The sequence below is a fragment of the Mandrillus leucophaeus genome, unplaced genomic scaffold (assembly GCF_000951045.1).
Source record: "Mandrillus leucophaeus isolate KB7577 unplaced genomic scaffold, Mleu.le_1.0 Scaffold13, whole genome shotgun sequence".
Lineage (NCBI taxonomy): Eukaryota > Metazoa > Chordata > Mammalia > Primates > Cercopithecidae > Mandrillus > Mandrillus leucophaeus.
The window spans coordinates 3,031,207-3,047,734 of NW_012101254.1; the positions used below are offsets into that span (position 1 = coordinate 3,031,207).

Sequence of the window (16,528 nt, forward strand, 5' to 3'; positions counted from 1 at the left end):
CCTGGGCTTCCTATGGCACCAGGTGTCGAAGCATGTCCTGGTGGCTGGGAGTGGCTGGGGCAGAGGGCAGTGAGGAGAGTGGCAAGGGAGGGACCCACCCCTGGGCCTAGAGGGCCACAGTGCGCAGGCTCATTGGAGGATCTTCCCTCCGGCCACCTCTTCTGCACCTCCAGACCACTGTCCCGATGACGCCGACCACAAGGCCGACTCCCGCCGCCACTGGCACGGCCCAGTAGAGCACATTGGGGGCTTCTTCAGCCTGGTCTGGGAGCAGCTGGCTATTCCGCAGGGTGTAGAGGTAAGGGCTCTCCTGTGGGGGCGGGGGGGGGGGCAGCGGAAAGGACCTCGGTGAACCATCCATCACCAAGCCAAGACTTGCCTAGTCCCCATCCCTGAGATGCTGTGATAACCCTGCACGTTTTCACAGCCCTTCCCTTTTGTAAAGCTCCCTCATTTACGCTGTGCCCAAACCCTCTTTAGCGGGATGGGCCTCTAAAGAGCTCAACACACAGTTAGAACCTTCTTTTGGTTTCTCACCAGCATTTTCTTTGCTGTCAAACCTGATTCTGAAAGATTGAGAACTGATAGGTGACCAGTGGCAGAGAGCCTTGGGGAGCCTGTAGAACCCCTGCCTCTACTTCTTCTTGGTCACAACTGTCCCCATTCTCCCATCCCAGGAATACCCAGAAATCAGGGAAGGGCAGCACGGAAGGACAGTTGGTTTTGTAGTAGATGAAGGATTCCCAAATCAGAAGGGCCGGGAGGGGAGGCATGTGGGCAGACAGTGTACATTCCTGCCTTCCTACACCCCTCTCCACTCTCCTTTCTCTCAGTGAATGTGAATTGGGTGCCTGCTGTGTGAGTGCTGTGAGATAAGCAAAATGTGTACTCTTATTCCAATTTTTACAGATGCGGAGTCCAAGAAACTGGGCTCAGGCTGGCGAAGGCAGCTTCAGGGCACAACATTTCAGTGTCGCATCCGGGATTCTGACTCAGGCTCTTTGTCATCCCGGACTTCAGGATCAGAGAGAGGTTTAAAATGCAGATGATGTCTACCTCCCTGGATTCTTTTATGTTGAGGTGAAATTCACATGATACACAATTAATCATTTTAAATGGAACAATTCGTGGCCTTTAGTGCATTCACAATGTTGCGCAACCATCACTTCTATTTTCAAAGCTTTTCCCTTTACCCGCTCCCTGGGCTTTTGTGCAGAATAAAAGACACCATCTGTGGAAGGCCTCCAGCGCGGGGCCTTGCCCCTCGCAGGGGCTCAGTGAATGCAGCCTATATTTTCAGACTCTCTCTAGCTTTCTCTCAGAAAGCTGGTCATATAGAAATAGGATTTTTTTCCTAAATTTAGCACCTTGAGAAAATCAGGTTGAGGATATAGGAGGTATTTGTGTCTCAATCATTTTTTTTTCCTTTTTCTCAAAATGACATGTGAAAGTTGCGCTCTCCCAAGAAACTGTCCCCGAAGAACCCTTTCTATTCTTTAAAACAAAGAGACACATTTACCTACTAATGCCCTAGTAGTTACACATCATTGCATGGCTTCTTGGTTACTGAAGGAGTTTGACTTCTCGGCCAGGCTGTGACATGCACAGCCTAGGAGGCACCTCAGTGCTCCGCATTGTCCTGGACACAAAACAGTTGCTTAATAAGTATGTGTTGGATTGGACTGAATGGTGGCCAGCCAGCTCCAAAATTCCAGCCACCACCTGGTGACCAGTGTTTTTTCTGCCTTTGAAATAGTGAGTTTGGTGATTTGAGGATATATGCTCATGGTGGCAGGCAGTTTGGGCTCTGACTGGCCGTGGCTTGGGCAGCCCTGCCGGAGGCAGGCCACGAAAGGCGGCAGTTCCCACACCTGGGCTGCACAAGAGATGAAAGGCAAGTGCTTCACACAGGCAAACCCAGGAATAAAACAGCTTTGAACTTTATTTAAATATACCCCTTCCAGGAGCATAGGCCTGGAAGAAGCCCAGGCCCTGAGAAGTTGTGACTATCCCCTGGGCTTCCTATGGCACCAGGTGTCGAAGCATGTCCTGGTGGCTGGGAGTGGCTGGGGCAGAGGGCAGTGAGGAGAGTGGCAAGGGAGGGACCCACCCCTGGGCCTAGAGGGCCACAGTGCGCAGGCTCATTGGAGGATCTTCCCTCCGGCCACCTCTTCTGCACCTCCAGACCACTGTCCCGATGACGCCGACCACAAGGCCGACTCCCGCCGCCACTGGCACGGCCCAGTAGAGCACATTGGGGGCTTCTTCAGCCTGGTCTGGGAGCAGCTGGCTATTCCGCAGGGTGTAGAGGTAAGGGCTCTCCTGTGGGGGCGGGGGGGGGGGCAGCGGAAAGGACCTCGGTGAACCATCCATCACCAAGCCAAGACTTGCCTAGTCCCCATCCCTGAGATGCTGTGATAACCCTGCACGTTTTCACAGCCCTTCCCTTTTGTAAAGCTCCCTCATTTACGCTGTGCCCAAACCCTCTTTAGCGGGATGGGCCTCTAAAGAGCTCAACACACAGTTAGAACCTTCTTTTGGTTTCTCACCAGCATTTTCTTTGCTGTCAAACCTGATTCTGAAAGATTGAGAACTGATAGGTGACCAGTGGCAGAGAGCCCTGGGGAGCCTGTAGAACCCCTGCCTCTACTTCTTCTTGGTCACAACTGTCCCCATTCTCCCATCCCAGGAATACCCAGAAATCAGGGAAGGGCAGCACGGAAGGACAGTTGGTTTTGTAGTAGATGAAGGATTCCCAAATCAGAAGGGCCGGGAGGGGAGGCATGTGGGCAGACAGTGTGCATTCCTGCCTTCCTATGCCCCTCTCCACTCTCCTTTCTCTCAGTGAATGTGAATTGGGTGCCTGCTGTGTGGAGCCCCCATGCTGGGAGCTGTGATGAGACCGGAGGGTTAAGACGTGCTATCTTTTCTTGCGGCCCAGGAGGAAGGTGAGATGTGCAGAAACAATCACATCATAAAGGAGACTGGGTCAGTGTCTTATGAGAGGTACAAATAGAAAAGGAGACCCCTACGGGTGAGTGTCTGGAGACAGCAATGGTAGGTAAGAGAAGGTGAAGCTGTAGCTTAGTGAAGGCAACATCTGGGCCTGGAGGGAGGCAGATGTTCTCATAGGCAGATGGAGGATGAACCTCCAGGAGCAGATGGCAGAAGGAAAGTCCTGGACGCGGGCACTCCATCCTGGGGGATGGATCCACTGGCCAGGAGTGTAGCATGTGTATAATGGAGGGAGGTGACCCTCCCTCTGGACTCTGGCCAATGGGCAGTAGGGATCAGGCAAGGATTTCAAGCAGCCTTGATGGGACAAGTTATTTCCAGGAAGGTCTATCTGTGTCTGGCAGCAAGTGTAGGGTGGATGAACAAGAGGGAGAGGAGAGTTGGGGAGACAAGTCACAGGCTTCGAAGGTGGGCCAGGCGAGGGCGGTGGGTGTGGTGAGGGAGGAAGACCATTGCGGGCTCCAGGAACAGACACTGAGTCTTTTTTATCTTTGCCTCCCGATCCCCAGATCCTAGTATACTGCCCGGCACGGGAGAGCTGCTTGCTGCACTTTTATTTTTGAATCAGTTAGTCTGGAGTGCAGTGGCATGATCTCAGCTCACTGCAAACTCGGCCTCCTGGGTTCAAGTGATTCTCCTGCCTCAGCCTCTCGAGTAGCTGGGACTACAGGCGCCCGCCACCATGCCCGGCTAACTTGTGTATTTTTAGTAGAGATGGGGTTTAACTATATTGGCCAGGCTGGTCTTATACTCCAGACCTCAGGTGATCTGCCCACCTCAGCCTCCCAAAGTGCTGGGATCACAGGCATGAGCCACCATGTCTGGCCTTGATGCACTTTTAAGACTGAGGATGCATCGGAGCTTTCAGAAGGAATGGGTGACCCCAGACACCCACCAGTGCTCATCTGCCTCCCTGACTGTCCTCACTTTGGCTGGAGCTGTTGAATGTCCTCTCCCCTCACTCCATGGCTGCCCACACCCTGAGAAGTTTCCATGGCAGTGGGGACAGGTGGGATTTGAGAAGATGGCAGTGAGTGAAGCTGCATTTGAGGGAGCCTCCCAGGGGACTCCTTTGTGCTTCTTGGGGACAGGACACCCCCCACCCCAGGCATCTCTGTTCCACCTGGGGCAGGCGGGATGTTTACTCACAGGAGAGGGGCACTTGAGTTTGGCTCGGCTGTGGGTGAAGTTGTTGGAGGTAGTCTTGCGGCCCACTGGTTCCAGCTGGAGAGAGAGAAAGGACAGCTTGATTCTCTCCAAAGCTGGGAGACACTTTCCTCTCTGAGGGGGTGTCTCACACCAGAGCCCCTCCCTCGGGAAGGGGGTCGGGGGGTAGAAAACAGCAAAGTGGCTGGTTTTCGGCCCACAGCAGGGACCCAGTAGCCTGGGGCTGAGCGGGAGCTGACGTATGAAGCACAGAGGGACGAAGCAGCCTCTGTCGGCAGGGCAGGACCCTGAGTCTGTGCCCCTGGATTTGCCAGGTACAGCAAGGCCCAGGAGAAGCCACTGGTCCTGAGTCCACAGGGAGTCTTTGGAAGGGTTGGGGCCATCTCTGGCTTCCTTTGTGAGTGGCTGTGACTGTAAGACACCGTGTTCTCAATTTTATAAAATGATGACAATCCTACTTACCAACTTCTCGAAGTGCGTGGGGCTAGTCAATTTCAGGAAACTTTGGAAACATATTGGTTACAATGACATCATTACTGCACTTGACTTGTCAACCTTAGGAAACCGGAGTTTCTCACTTGAGCCACTTTGTATGTTTTCCACATAGATGAAAAGATTTATTTGAAATATTCCTGGGTGTAAATACTTTTGATCCCAGGACCCTCTGAGGATGAGCTAGGAGCTGTTGTATCCCCCTCCCCAGCATCTTTTAGCCAGTAGCCAGGCCCAACATGTGGCCAGCACTGAGAAGAATGAGTCCCTAGCACTGTCAGCTATTCAGAGTCTGTCTGGAACATCTAGCCTCCACTCTGTGTGTATTCTGCCTGCTCCTGACCACAGGGTATTGCCAAGGAGGGAGGTGAAAGTTCACGATCTGAGCTCATGACCACACCTGGCCCATGATCTCACTTTCTGTTGTCTGAAAGTCTTTTATACTGTTCCTTAGTGACACAATTGGAGGAGGGAGGGCAGTTCTGTTCCTGGGAGAGATGCCAGGGTGACTAGACTGAGCACAATGGGCTGGGATCCAGGCTCTGCTGGTAACGGGCTGTGCAGTGCTGGGAAGGCTACTTCTCTGAGGTTAGGGACAGGCATGACATCCTGTCCTGACACCTTGGTTTGTTGTGAGCATCAAATGAGAAAATGGCATGAAAGCACGTGTGATCGGGGTGGCTTACATACATAAGGTAGTATTATTTCCACTTTCTTAAGAGCTGAGGACATGCAAGCCTATCGTAAACTCAAGCCTATCGTAACAGTGACAGAATAAATGCTAAAGATCAGGGTGGCTGATTCCCGATGCTGTTCCAGGAACCCAGGAACTAATTCACACAGAAGATGATCATGATTACAAGGGTCTGATGAATGTGTCAGTTTCTCCCTTTCTATTGGTTCCTTCTCAATAGTACACAACCTGCTCCGACATCTCCCCTCCTTCAGCTGCTCTCTCTTTGATCCACATCCCCTCCAGTGACCTTGGCTGTTACTTCTCATAACTTCCTGAAAGAACTGTCTATAGGTGCTGGCAGCACTTCCTAATCTCGCCTTCTCTCTGCTGCTCACTCCAGTCTGCAGTCTCCATCGCTGGATGGAAGCTCTGGCCCTGGCCACCAATGATCTCCATATAGGCAGAGCCAAAGGTGTTTTTTTTGTGTGTATGTGTTCATCTTGCTTGGCTTCTCAGGAGCATTCATCAAAGTTGACAGCTCTCTCTCTCGTTCGCTCTTTCTCTCTCTCTCTCTCTCTCAACACTGACTTCTCTTGGCTCTCTGGACACAGCATTGTTTCTCATTTCCTTTCTACCTCCACACTCTCCTCCTCCTCTCTCACTGGAGTTGAAAGCTGGAATGAATGCCCAGGGCTAGGTAGTTGGCCTTATACTCTTTTCTACCTATTCTTTCTCTAGGAGCTCTTAGTTGATCCTGTAGTGGTTGCTTTTTTTTTTTCTTCTGTAGATGGAGTCTTACCCAGGCTGGAGTGCAATGGCACAATCTCAGCTTACTGCAACCTCCGCCTCTGGGTTCAAGCGATTCTCCGGCTTCAACCTCCCTAAATAGCTGGGATTACAGGTGCACGCGACCACGCCTGGCTAATTTTTGTACTTTCAGTAGAGACAGGGTTTCACCATGTTGGCCCTCTATGCTAATAACCCCACTTTTTTTTTTTTTTTTCTATCTCCAGCCTTGACTTCCTCTGTGAGCTCTAGACTTCTGTATCCCGATACCTCTATGTGGATGTCCGGAAAGCAGTTCACACCATGTCCAAAACAGAAGTCTTGATTTGTTTCCTCCCAAGCTGATTTTTCTCTACCTGCTCAACCATCCACCCAGTTTCTTAGACCCCAAACCAAAAAGTCATCCTTGTTCCTCTTCCCCATCATCCATCTGCCAACCCACAACACATCCTAAACCTCACCGCTTCTCTCCTCCTCTGCCCTAATCCTAGTCTCAGCCCCTTTCCTCTCTCACCCATCACCAGCGGCCTCCTAGTGGTCTTTCCAGATCCACCCTTGCTTTCTTCCAGTCCAGGGGTACACAGATCCGGGGGTAAGCCAGAGCATATCACCCTCCTGCTTAGAAGCATCCAGGCACCTGGCCCCTGCCCAACTCTTTGACCTTGTTCACTTCCCTCTGGTCACACTGGCCTTTAAGTTCCTCAGACACTTCAAGCTCATTCTTGACTCTAGGCCCACATGGGTCCTATTTCCTCTGCCTGGCAACCTCTTGACGTGCACTTCTCAATCCAACGTCACTTCTTCAGGGAGGCCTCCCTCTCCCCCACCATTACTCTGTGTCACATCGCCCTGCTTGAGTTTTTCTTAAGCCACAGATGTGGTCAGAAATGACCTTGTTGATTATCTGTCTTTTCCCTACTATCCTGTATGTCCCATGACAGCAGGAGTCATCTTTTTTCACTGCTGAGTCCTCAGTACCTGGAGCAGTATCTAGCACACAGCAGTGCTCAGTAAATTCTTGTTGGATGGATGGATAGATGAATTAATTGAAGTCACAGAGATCTGAGTGGAGAAGCTTGGCAGGGGAAGGCTTGGAGCTGGTCACAGGGGATGAAATTGTTTTTCTTAGAACCAGCCTTTCCTAAGCCAGGCACTGTGGCTACCAACCACGTAGCAAATGACAGGACTGGGCAGGGTGTAATGGACCTAGGTGGGCCACTGGCCTGTCCTGGAGATTCAGAGGTGGCTTCCTGCAGGAGGTGGCACCCGAGTTGAGTGGTGGAGTGGGGAAGGGCAATCCAGGAGAAGGAGGAGAGCAAGAGTGAGCAGAGGTGTGGAACACCACGGGTGGTGCAGGATGCTGCTGGAGTCACTAGACTGTAACATGTGAGGCAGATGCTGGTGGAAATGGTAGCCAGAGAGGTGAATCAGGTGAATCAGGCCAAGTCCCAGAGGCCTAGTGTGCTGTGGAATGGGGCCTGGACTGCCTCCTTCAGAGGTGGGAGGCTTTGGAAGTTTGAAAGCAGGGAAGTGACTGGGTCAGGTTTTTTTTTATACAGATTACTTGATTTCTCTGTGGGGACCAGATCTAAGGCAGTGGTTCATAAACCCTGCACATTAAAATAATCTCAGGAGCTTTCACAAAGTACTGAATCCAGCTCGCACTCCAGACCAATTAAGTCAGAATCTCTGGGGATAAGCCCGGTCAGGCACTGATATTGTTTTTCAAGTAAACTTTTTTTTTTTTTTTTTTTTAATTTGAGGAAGAGTTTTACTCTTGTCACTCAGGATGGAGTGCAATGATGTGATCTTGGCTCACTGCAACCCCCGCCTCCTAGGTTCAAGTGATTTTCCTGTCTCAGCCTCCCAAGTAGCTGGAATTATAGGCATGTGCCACCACGCTTGGCTAATTTTGTATTTTTAGTAGAGATGGGGTTTCACTGTGTTGGCTAGGTTGGTCTCAAACTCCTGACCTCAGGTGATCAGCCCGCCTCGGCCTCCCAAAGTGCTGGGATTACAGGTGTGAGCTACTGCACCTGGCCTCAAACTTTTAATTGAAGCTAACATACACATAGAAACTAGTACAAATCGTAAGTGAGCAACAGGTAAGTTTTGATAAAATGAACATACCAGCATCCACTCAGGCAATAGACTATTAGAGTCCTCAGAAGCTCCTTTCCACTTTCTTTCAGGACCATTCATCCCCCAGTGAGTCTCTACACCATCATGCTGACTTCTAACCCCATATGCCAAGCTTCTTGCTTTCGAACTTTATAGATAATATTGTATGTTGTTTAAGTTTGCTCAACTGTCACTTCTTCAGTGAGGCCTCCCTCTTCCCAGCCATCACTCTGTGTCACATCGCCCTGCTTGATTTTTTTTTTTTTCAGTCACAGATGCGGTCAGACCTGTATGGTATTCCTCAGTATGAATGTGCCACGGTTTATTCATCCATCCTACTGTCAGTGGACATTTGGGGAGTTTCTAGTTTGGAGCTGTTTATAAATAGTGCTGCTGTGAATATTCTTGTGTGTATCTTTTGGTGGACACATATATACCTTTCTTTTGGGGATATACCTGGGATTGAAACCGTTGGATCACAGGAAATACATGTGTTCAGCGTTATTAAATAGACCAAAGAGTTTTCCAAAGTGGCTATAGGCACTGATTGTTTTTAAAAGTCCCTGGATGACCGGGCGCAGTGACTCACACCTGTAATCCCAGCCCTTTGGAAGGCCGAGGCGGGTGGATCTCCTGAAGGCAGGAGTTCAAGACCAGCCTGGCCTGGCCAACATGGCAAAACCTTATCTCTATTAAAAATACAAAAATTAGCTGGGCATAGTGGCATGCACCTGTAATCCCAGCTACTTGGGAGACTGAGGCAGGAGAATCGCTTGAATCCAGGAGACAGAGGTTGCAGTGAGCTGAGATCGCGCCATTGCTCTCCAACCTGGGCAACAGAGTGAGACTCTGTCATTCATTCATTCATTCATTCATACATACATACATACATACATGTCCCTGACTGATTCTAATATGCAGCTGGAGCTGAGAGTTGCTATTCTAAGGGCTGTGACTCTGAAGACAGGGATGTCAGTCAGGAGGCTGGAGCTGTCACCCAGCACCTGGGGAGATTCAAATCTGCAGAAGAGGGAGCAGGCAGCAGTAGAGGACTAGGCCTGGGGAAAGAGAAGCTCTTGATAAGAAGACAAAAGAAGGCAGAGGAAGAGGAAAACAGCCCCTGGTGCAGCTGGTGCTGCTGGTGCTTCTGGCTTTGCCTTTGCAAAGGTCTGGAGAAGGACGTGAAAGGAGAGGCGGGAGGTGAAATAGTTTAAAGTGCTTTTTGTTTCCCAGTAGGGAATCCTGGGAACATCAGCCAAAGCCTGCAGACACTATGTCATAGGACTCTAATTGTGAGACATGAATTCACCGGGTATATATGTGCTTAGCAGGTTGGGAGCAGCGGGGAGGGTGGTGGTGTGGCCAGGTCGCCAGGAAAGGACTAGGAAAACCTGGACTCTCATTCCCCCTTGTGCCATGAACAGTCTGTGTTACGTTGGGCAAACTGCTTCGTGTCTCTATACTTTAGTTACAGAATGTTCTGGCTAGATGACCTCTCAGTCTGTTACAGCTCTAATGGTCTGTTATTTATTTTCTGTTACTCTAGGGGTGAAATTCCAGCCAGAAGCCGATCTGAAAAGTTGGCATGATGCTGTAGCTTTATGTCTGAGATTGGCTTTGGATGAAAACATTAGACTGTATAATTATTTCCCCAAATTATAGAGCCTAGGATAAGAAACCCCTGGATGGCTTTAGTTTTGTTTTTGTTATTTTGAAGTTCGGGCTATGGCTGAGATAATAATGTCTGGGGAACCATGGACAGTCTTGTTTTGTTTCCACAATAGCTCCAGTGCAGTGTTTACGTTTTGTGTTCATATCTAAACTCCTCCCACTTATCTTTATGAAATAAAGGCCTCTTACCTGGGTGAATGGGAAGAGCTACTGAACCGCTTTGGAAGAGAAGGCCAGAGTTACATATATATATATTTTTTCTTTTCTATTTGTTTTCTGAGATAGGGTCTCACTCTGTCCCCCAGGCTGGAGTGCAGTGGTGCCATCTCGGCTCACTGTAGCCTTGACCTCCCATGCTCAAGTGATCTTCTTACCTCAGCCTTCTGAGCAGCTGGGACTACAGGCATGTACCACCATACCTGGCTAATATTTTGATTTTTTTTTTTTTTGTTTGGTAGAGATAGGATCTCCCCTGTGTTGCCCAGGTTGGTGTCTAATTCCTGGGCTCAAGTGATCCACCTGCCTCAGCCTCCCAAACTGCTGGGATTACAGGCATGAGCCACTGTGCCTGGCCAGATCTACTTTGTTAATTCACATGAAGAGAAACCAATGGACTCTTTTTCATGTTCCAGCCATCACTATGGCTGTCCAGCCCCAGGAGATTCCTGAAGGGTCCCAGCTTTAAGCAGACTTGGAGTTCCACCTGGGTAGGAAGGCCATACCTTGATGAAAAAACTGGCAAGGAAGGGCCAAGGGCTTAGCTCTCTTTGGCTCTTCTTGGAATCTGTGGATTCCCTTGAGGTCTCAGGGGAAAAGGAACACGGAATAGGTACCCTTTCTTTGGGAGGATTTTTACAAAGGAATAAAGTCACATGATTCAGTCACTGAAGGACAACTAGCCTTCAAAACAAAGTCTACAAAAGAAACAGGAATTATACCATATCAACTGATTTAAAAATTGTGGGGCAAACTCAAAGATATTTCGGTTGCAATCCAGAGTCTTGGGCTGGAAGAGTACAACAGAGGTTCTTGGAGTGGGCAGATATGTGATGTCCACGGGAGGAAAACCCCAGGACAATGGAAGTCAACATAAGCTGAGTGTGTCATTAACTAGGCCAAAGATAAAGCCAGTTTACATGCTGTTCTTAAAAGAGGTTGCTAGAGAGGAAGAGATGGTGTAGCTAAGGAGAAAGTCAATATTGTGAGTCAGCCGAGTGAGATGCTGGACACACTGGATGAGCTGACAGGGGTGGGAATGTTTGCACAGCAGTGGTTGGCAGAGACACTCTGGGCCTGAAACTGTGATAAAAGGAGCTGGAATGTAGCTTGTTTAGTTGTCATAGGACAAAGGAAGGAACATACAGGTTGGGGTGGGGATTGTGTTACCCACTGAGCCTGGATTAAAAGAAACCATTGGGTTGGGAAGGCATTTCATTTGCTCTGTGCGAGAGGATTCAGTTGTTGGGAGTGACAGGCCAAGTGCTGTACAGACACCATTCAGTTGTTGGTGGCCAGCCACAGAGGGAAGAGTGGAAGCACCAGCCAGGTGTCCCTGAGAGACCCCTGGTCTGTATGTTCATTTCATAAGGTACCTTCTCCCCATCAGAAAGGACTGGAATAGGTATCAGCCTGGGAAAACAGGCTGTGTGGATCTCCACTTTGCGATGTTTAAAGAAATGAGTTGGGTATGAGTTGAGCCCGGAGTCCTTGGAAGGCTGATGGTGCTGACATTTGCTGAGTGCCAGCTATTGTGCAGGGTGCCATGTACACATGGTCTCAATGCGTTTTCTGAGACCTGTCTTGTTTTCAGTTTTATAGATGTTGATACAGGTGGCCAGAGAGATCGTTTGCCCAAAGTCACACAGTCAGAGGTGGAAGTCGGTATTTTCATCCAGCCAACCTATTTGATTACAAAGGGATCCCCTCACAGTATCTGGGCATTGCTGAAGGCGCAAAGAATAAAGTTGTGTGTGTGTGTGTGTGTGTGTGTGTGTGTGTGTGTGTAACTTTCAAAGGGTGTTGGATAAATATAGGGTATTTTCCCTTTGGAATTAATCTATCAGGACCAAAAAGGTGTGCTGCCATTTTGGGCTTTGGGGAGAAAGGAGCCATGTCTCCAGTAGGTTTGCCATTGTGAGACAGAGAGTCAATATCCTTGGATTTCCCCTTGACAAGGCCCACCAGGCCCTCGGCTGCTCACCATGTTGTTCCAGAGCGCAATGGCCATCTCGGCATGTCCCCGGTCTGAGAAGTGAAAACAGTCCTCGGAGAAGAAGGTGAGGTCAGTGTCCCCTCTCTGCAACCAAAGGCAAGGAGGTTACCGTCCTGGGAAAGGGCTCTGCTACCTGAGCCCCAATCCCGCTCCCAGCAGGTGCCCTGGGCCTGTCTGCTTTCATCCTTCCAACTCTCCTGCCAACTGGCTCAGATACTGATGGAAAAACTCCCAGAATTTGGAATTTTTTTTTTTTGAGACGGAGTTTCGCACTGTCAGCTGGGCTGGAGTGCAGTGGCACGATCTCAGCTCACTGCAACCTCCGTCTCCTGAGTAGCTGGGATTACAGGCGCCCACCACCACACCCAGCTAACTTTTTGTATTTTTAGTAGAGGCAGAGTTTCACCATTTTGGCCAGACTGGTCTCAAACTCCTAACGTCGTGATTCACCTGCCTTGGCCTCCCAAAGTGCTGAGATTACAGGCATGAGCCACTATACCCGGCCAGAATTTTCTTTTTAAACAGACATGAATTGGACCCACCCATAGTCTCTCCCTTTTCTTGCAGCACCCCTATCCTAATAGTTGAAAAGAGTAATATCTTTAGGAAGCTTTCCATTCTATCCCAATCCAGAAAATATCAGGGCCAGGCCTGGGGAGCTTAGTCACTATTGATTTCCTTTCCAACTACATCTGAGTTCCAATCACAGCCCGGCCCCCACAAAAAGGAGGTAATGTGGAAAAAGCCACCCTCAGGAGCCCTCTTGGAGAGAGATGGTTAAAAAAAATGCCCACTTAAAGAAGTACATCCATTGTCTGTGATAAGGCCTCCATACACGAGCCTCCCTGAAATGCCCGCGGCTCACCTCGTTCAGTGGTATGAGTGTGTTTTGGAAGAAAGGCTGGACCACAACTGTGAAGTCCTCACGCTGTGTGTATTGGTGCCAGTAGGAGAAACTGGAGATGCCATTCTGGGGATGGAGAGAGAAGCTACTCAACCCTCTTGGCAAGGCTGCACAGACAGGGTTCAGTCTTGCTGTCTTGGATTGGTTGTGACAGGAGTCAACTCACCCTAAACGACAGTGACTTTAAGGCCCTACTCTAGTGGAATGCATGCATGCTTTTATTCTCCACCCATTCATGGGCACCTGCATTTCAAGGCCCTATCCTGGTTCTCAGGCTCAGAGATGAGTTGAACCCAGCGGCTCCTGGTGGTAGAAGCTCCCTATCTGCACAGCTCCACCCAGTCCCATTCCAAAGCCTCTGCCTGCAAGGCTGGGTCTGAGCCACTGACCAGATTGCCTGGGCCAAAGGCCTCCTCTGCTCACTACATGAAGAGGTCAATTAGAAAATGGGGCTGCAGGTCAGATGGGGAGCATCTCAACACCAGCTCCCAAAATGCTCGCGAACTTTGGGGGAGGAGAGTTCATGGTGGCTGGATTTAAGTACCCAAGCATGGAACATAAAAGGAACAGACTAGATGTACTTATCTTCAAGAAGTTTCTCATCCACCTGGGAACATGAGTACAAGATGAGGACCATTTGGGGCTTTCAGGGCCCATCAAGTACAGACTGAATGTGATATGGGGAGATGTCTGCGGGTGAAGTTCAGGCAGGGGAAGCTCCTCAGAGGAGGGAAGCAGACTTGCCTTGTGAATGAAGGCAGGTCAGTTTGCAGAATGGAAATGCTACCTGAGCCTGAGAGGGAATAATAGAGCCAGAGACATAAGCAGGAGTGGAGGTGGGGAGATGGAAGGGGGTAGAGAGAGGGCGAGGAGAATTTGAGGTAGAGGTAAGTAGGGCAGGGTTAAGCCTTTTTCTCTTTTCGAGATAGGGTCTCACTCTGTTGCCTAGGCAGCAGTACAATGGCATGATCACAGCTCATGGCAGCTTCCAACGCCTGGGCTCAAGCTGTCCTCCCACCTCAGCCTCCTGAGTAGCTGGGACACCCAGCATGAGCCATTGTGCTGGGCCTAAGCCTTTTGTTTTGAATGAAGGGAGGGGAGGAAGTGAGTAGTAATTATTACACATGGTTCTGCATGGGGAAAATGGGCCCCACCACAAGGAGTCTACTCTGGGAGTCTCTTGCTGCCTGCCTGCTAGGAGGAGAGGATTCTCTCAGCTTCCACTTTAGGGTCTCTCATTCCTTTCCCTGGCCTTGGTGTTCAGTTTGCAGGGATAAGTATTTCAGGGGCTGTGATCTGCTTTTAGGGAGTGGCTTGCTCTTGGCCAAATCCTGCTGAGCATTCGATTTCCGAGTCCTTGCTCAGGGAGTACAGGGCCCCCCGCTGGGTCAGTAAGAGAAGGGCTGCAGGGCTTACTTGGAGGTTCCAGTTCACTTTCTTCAGTTCTTGCTTCTCCAGGGAGCTTTGAGAGTGTCTGAGGCAAGTGCAGTTGTTCCTGTGAGACAGGGAGTCTTGTATTGAGGCTCCCTGGGGCACCGTGGCTCTGCCCTCCTGGGAGGCTGGCTCTGACACACAGCGCAGGCTGCCACCCCAGGGGCCTGCAGCCTGTGCTGCCTTACCTGGGGCAGGGGGTGACACACAAGTATTCCCACAATACACCTTTGACAGACTCAGACCCAGGTTCAGAACGCTAACTCAGGAGCCCTGAGGTCCAGAGGATGCTTGTTCATAGAGAAAGTGGGAGAGCTGGCCCCTGGTGCCTGGACCTTCTTGTGGACAGACGCCTATTCCCCTTCCTCCTTAACTGCTCTAGGAAACCAGCCTGGGATTTCTCCAGAGCAGGACTGGGTGAGCAGGAGACTGGAGTTCAGGAAACCAGCCACAATGGCTCTCTCTGTGCCTGGGTTTGGAATCACTCCTCATGTTCCTGGGGCCTCTCAGCTCTTCCTGCAACTGCTTAGGACCCTCCCTCAGGGCTCCAGTGTGGGAAGTCTGCGGAAAGCTGGGGAGGGCCACCGGCTAGAAGCAGTCCTGACAACATGGAACACAATACAGACAGACTCTGGAGGAGCTGTTCCCTGCAAGAATGGGAACCAGCTGGTCACCTTTGCAGCAAATCCATTTGAGCCCAGGTATAGGATTCCTCAGCTCCCTGGAGAACCTCCTCTCTCATAGCAATACTCACTTTGGGAGGCCCTCTGCCCTCAGAACATGGCAACTTCCAGCCCCCGACAGGAGCTCCTGTCTTGCCCATCACCACCTTGCCTCCAAGCCCAACTGTCAAGGACAGGTCCCATTACGGATGGAATAAGAGCTATTTCCTAAGACCCTGCTCTCGGTAGGCCGGGTATCTTAATTGTTTCCTCTTGCCCTCACATCTACCTTGCAGGGAAGGTGCCATCTCCCCCACTTTACAGATGAGGAGCACAGAGGCTCGTAGAGGTTATGTGGTTTGTTCAAGGTTCCAAGGCTCCTAAATGGCAGAGCAGTTGAGGCCGGAGGCAGCAGCCTTGAAAGCTCATGGCCCCATGCTGCTGCTCAACAGGGAGCAACATGCCGAGGTTTGACCTGGCAATCACTGACAATGTCAGGGAGCCTTAAGGATCATTTGGTCTGTCTCCTTCTACAGAAAAGCAAACAGGGGTCCAGAGAAATGAAGCGTCTTGCATACAGTAGGCATTCACAAATGTAGAGGTACTTCCTGATGTTGTCCAAGCCCCTGAGCCACGTCTGCCCTCTGGCAGGCCTGCCTGGCTCTGCCTCAACTGGTCTCCTCCTCTGGCGCCTGCAAGCCCTCCTCACCCCAGGTGCCCTTGCCTTGGGATGGTGACCTGTCCACTTACTGAGCTGGCAGCATGGCACATTTCCCGCCTTGGCCCTGGTACAGGCTGGCCAGCTCCATGACCTCCACCACGTTGACGAAAGTCCTTGGCAGCTGCAGGGAGCGGAGGGTGGCTTTGTTAAGGCACTGGCTACTGCTGGGAGGAACCTGGGGGTCATCTGCAGTCCAGTTCCCACCCCCCAATTTTACCAATGAAGAAACAGGCCCAGAGGGTGGATGTGACTTGTACTATCTCACTGAATCTTCTTGAGTGGCTCCGCTTTATAGATCGAGAAGCTGAGACACAGAGCGGTCACTTGCCTGAAGCCACAGTACTGGGTGCAAACCTGGGCCGACTGGTGCCAAGGCAAGCTCATTGCTGCCACACAAGCCTGTCTCTGGCCAAGTGAGATTTCTCCTGCAGAGGAGCTTGACAGCCACCTCCCTCCCTACCATCCAGGTGCCCACTCATGGCGGGTCTCTGCTCAGTGAGCATCTCAGTGAACACAACCTGCCTGGATGCAGCCCAGGGAGGTGGCTGGCGGGACCCAGGAACACGCAATCCCTCTCCTACCTCCTGAGAGAGGATGTCCAGGGCCTGTTGGATGTGCTGAACATACTCCGTGGCCAAGTGGGCCTCCTGTAAGGAAAAAAGGGAACTCT

At 50.6% G+C, this 16,528-nt stretch overlaps 1 protein-coding gene across 1 annotated transcript in view; it reads right to left on the bottom strand.

The window, feature by feature from the left end:
* Positions 1–1,400: 1,400 nt before the first annotated feature.
* The window catches only part of PLB1 (phospholipase B1), a 156,858-nt gene continuing 141,730 nt past the window's right edge, over positions 1,401–16,528 (bottom strand). The window contains exons 52-58 of the mRNA XM_011972728.1: positions 16,440–16,505; positions 15,888–15,979; positions 14,461–14,539; positions 13,006–13,110; positions 12,129–12,224; positions 4,165–4,239; positions 1,401–2,322 (exon numbers count right to left, since the gene is read on the bottom strand). Of these exons, the coding sequence (XP_011828118.1) occupies positions 2,119–2,322; positions 4,165–4,239; positions 12,129–12,224; positions 13,006–13,110; positions 14,461–14,539; positions 15,888–15,979; positions 16,440–16,505 (717 nt within the window). The 3' untranslated portion in view covers positions 1,401–2,118. The remainder of the gene's footprint in view (positions 2,323–4,164; positions 4,240–12,128; positions 12,225–13,005; positions 13,111–14,460; positions 14,540–15,887; positions 15,980–16,439; positions 16,506–16,528) is intronic.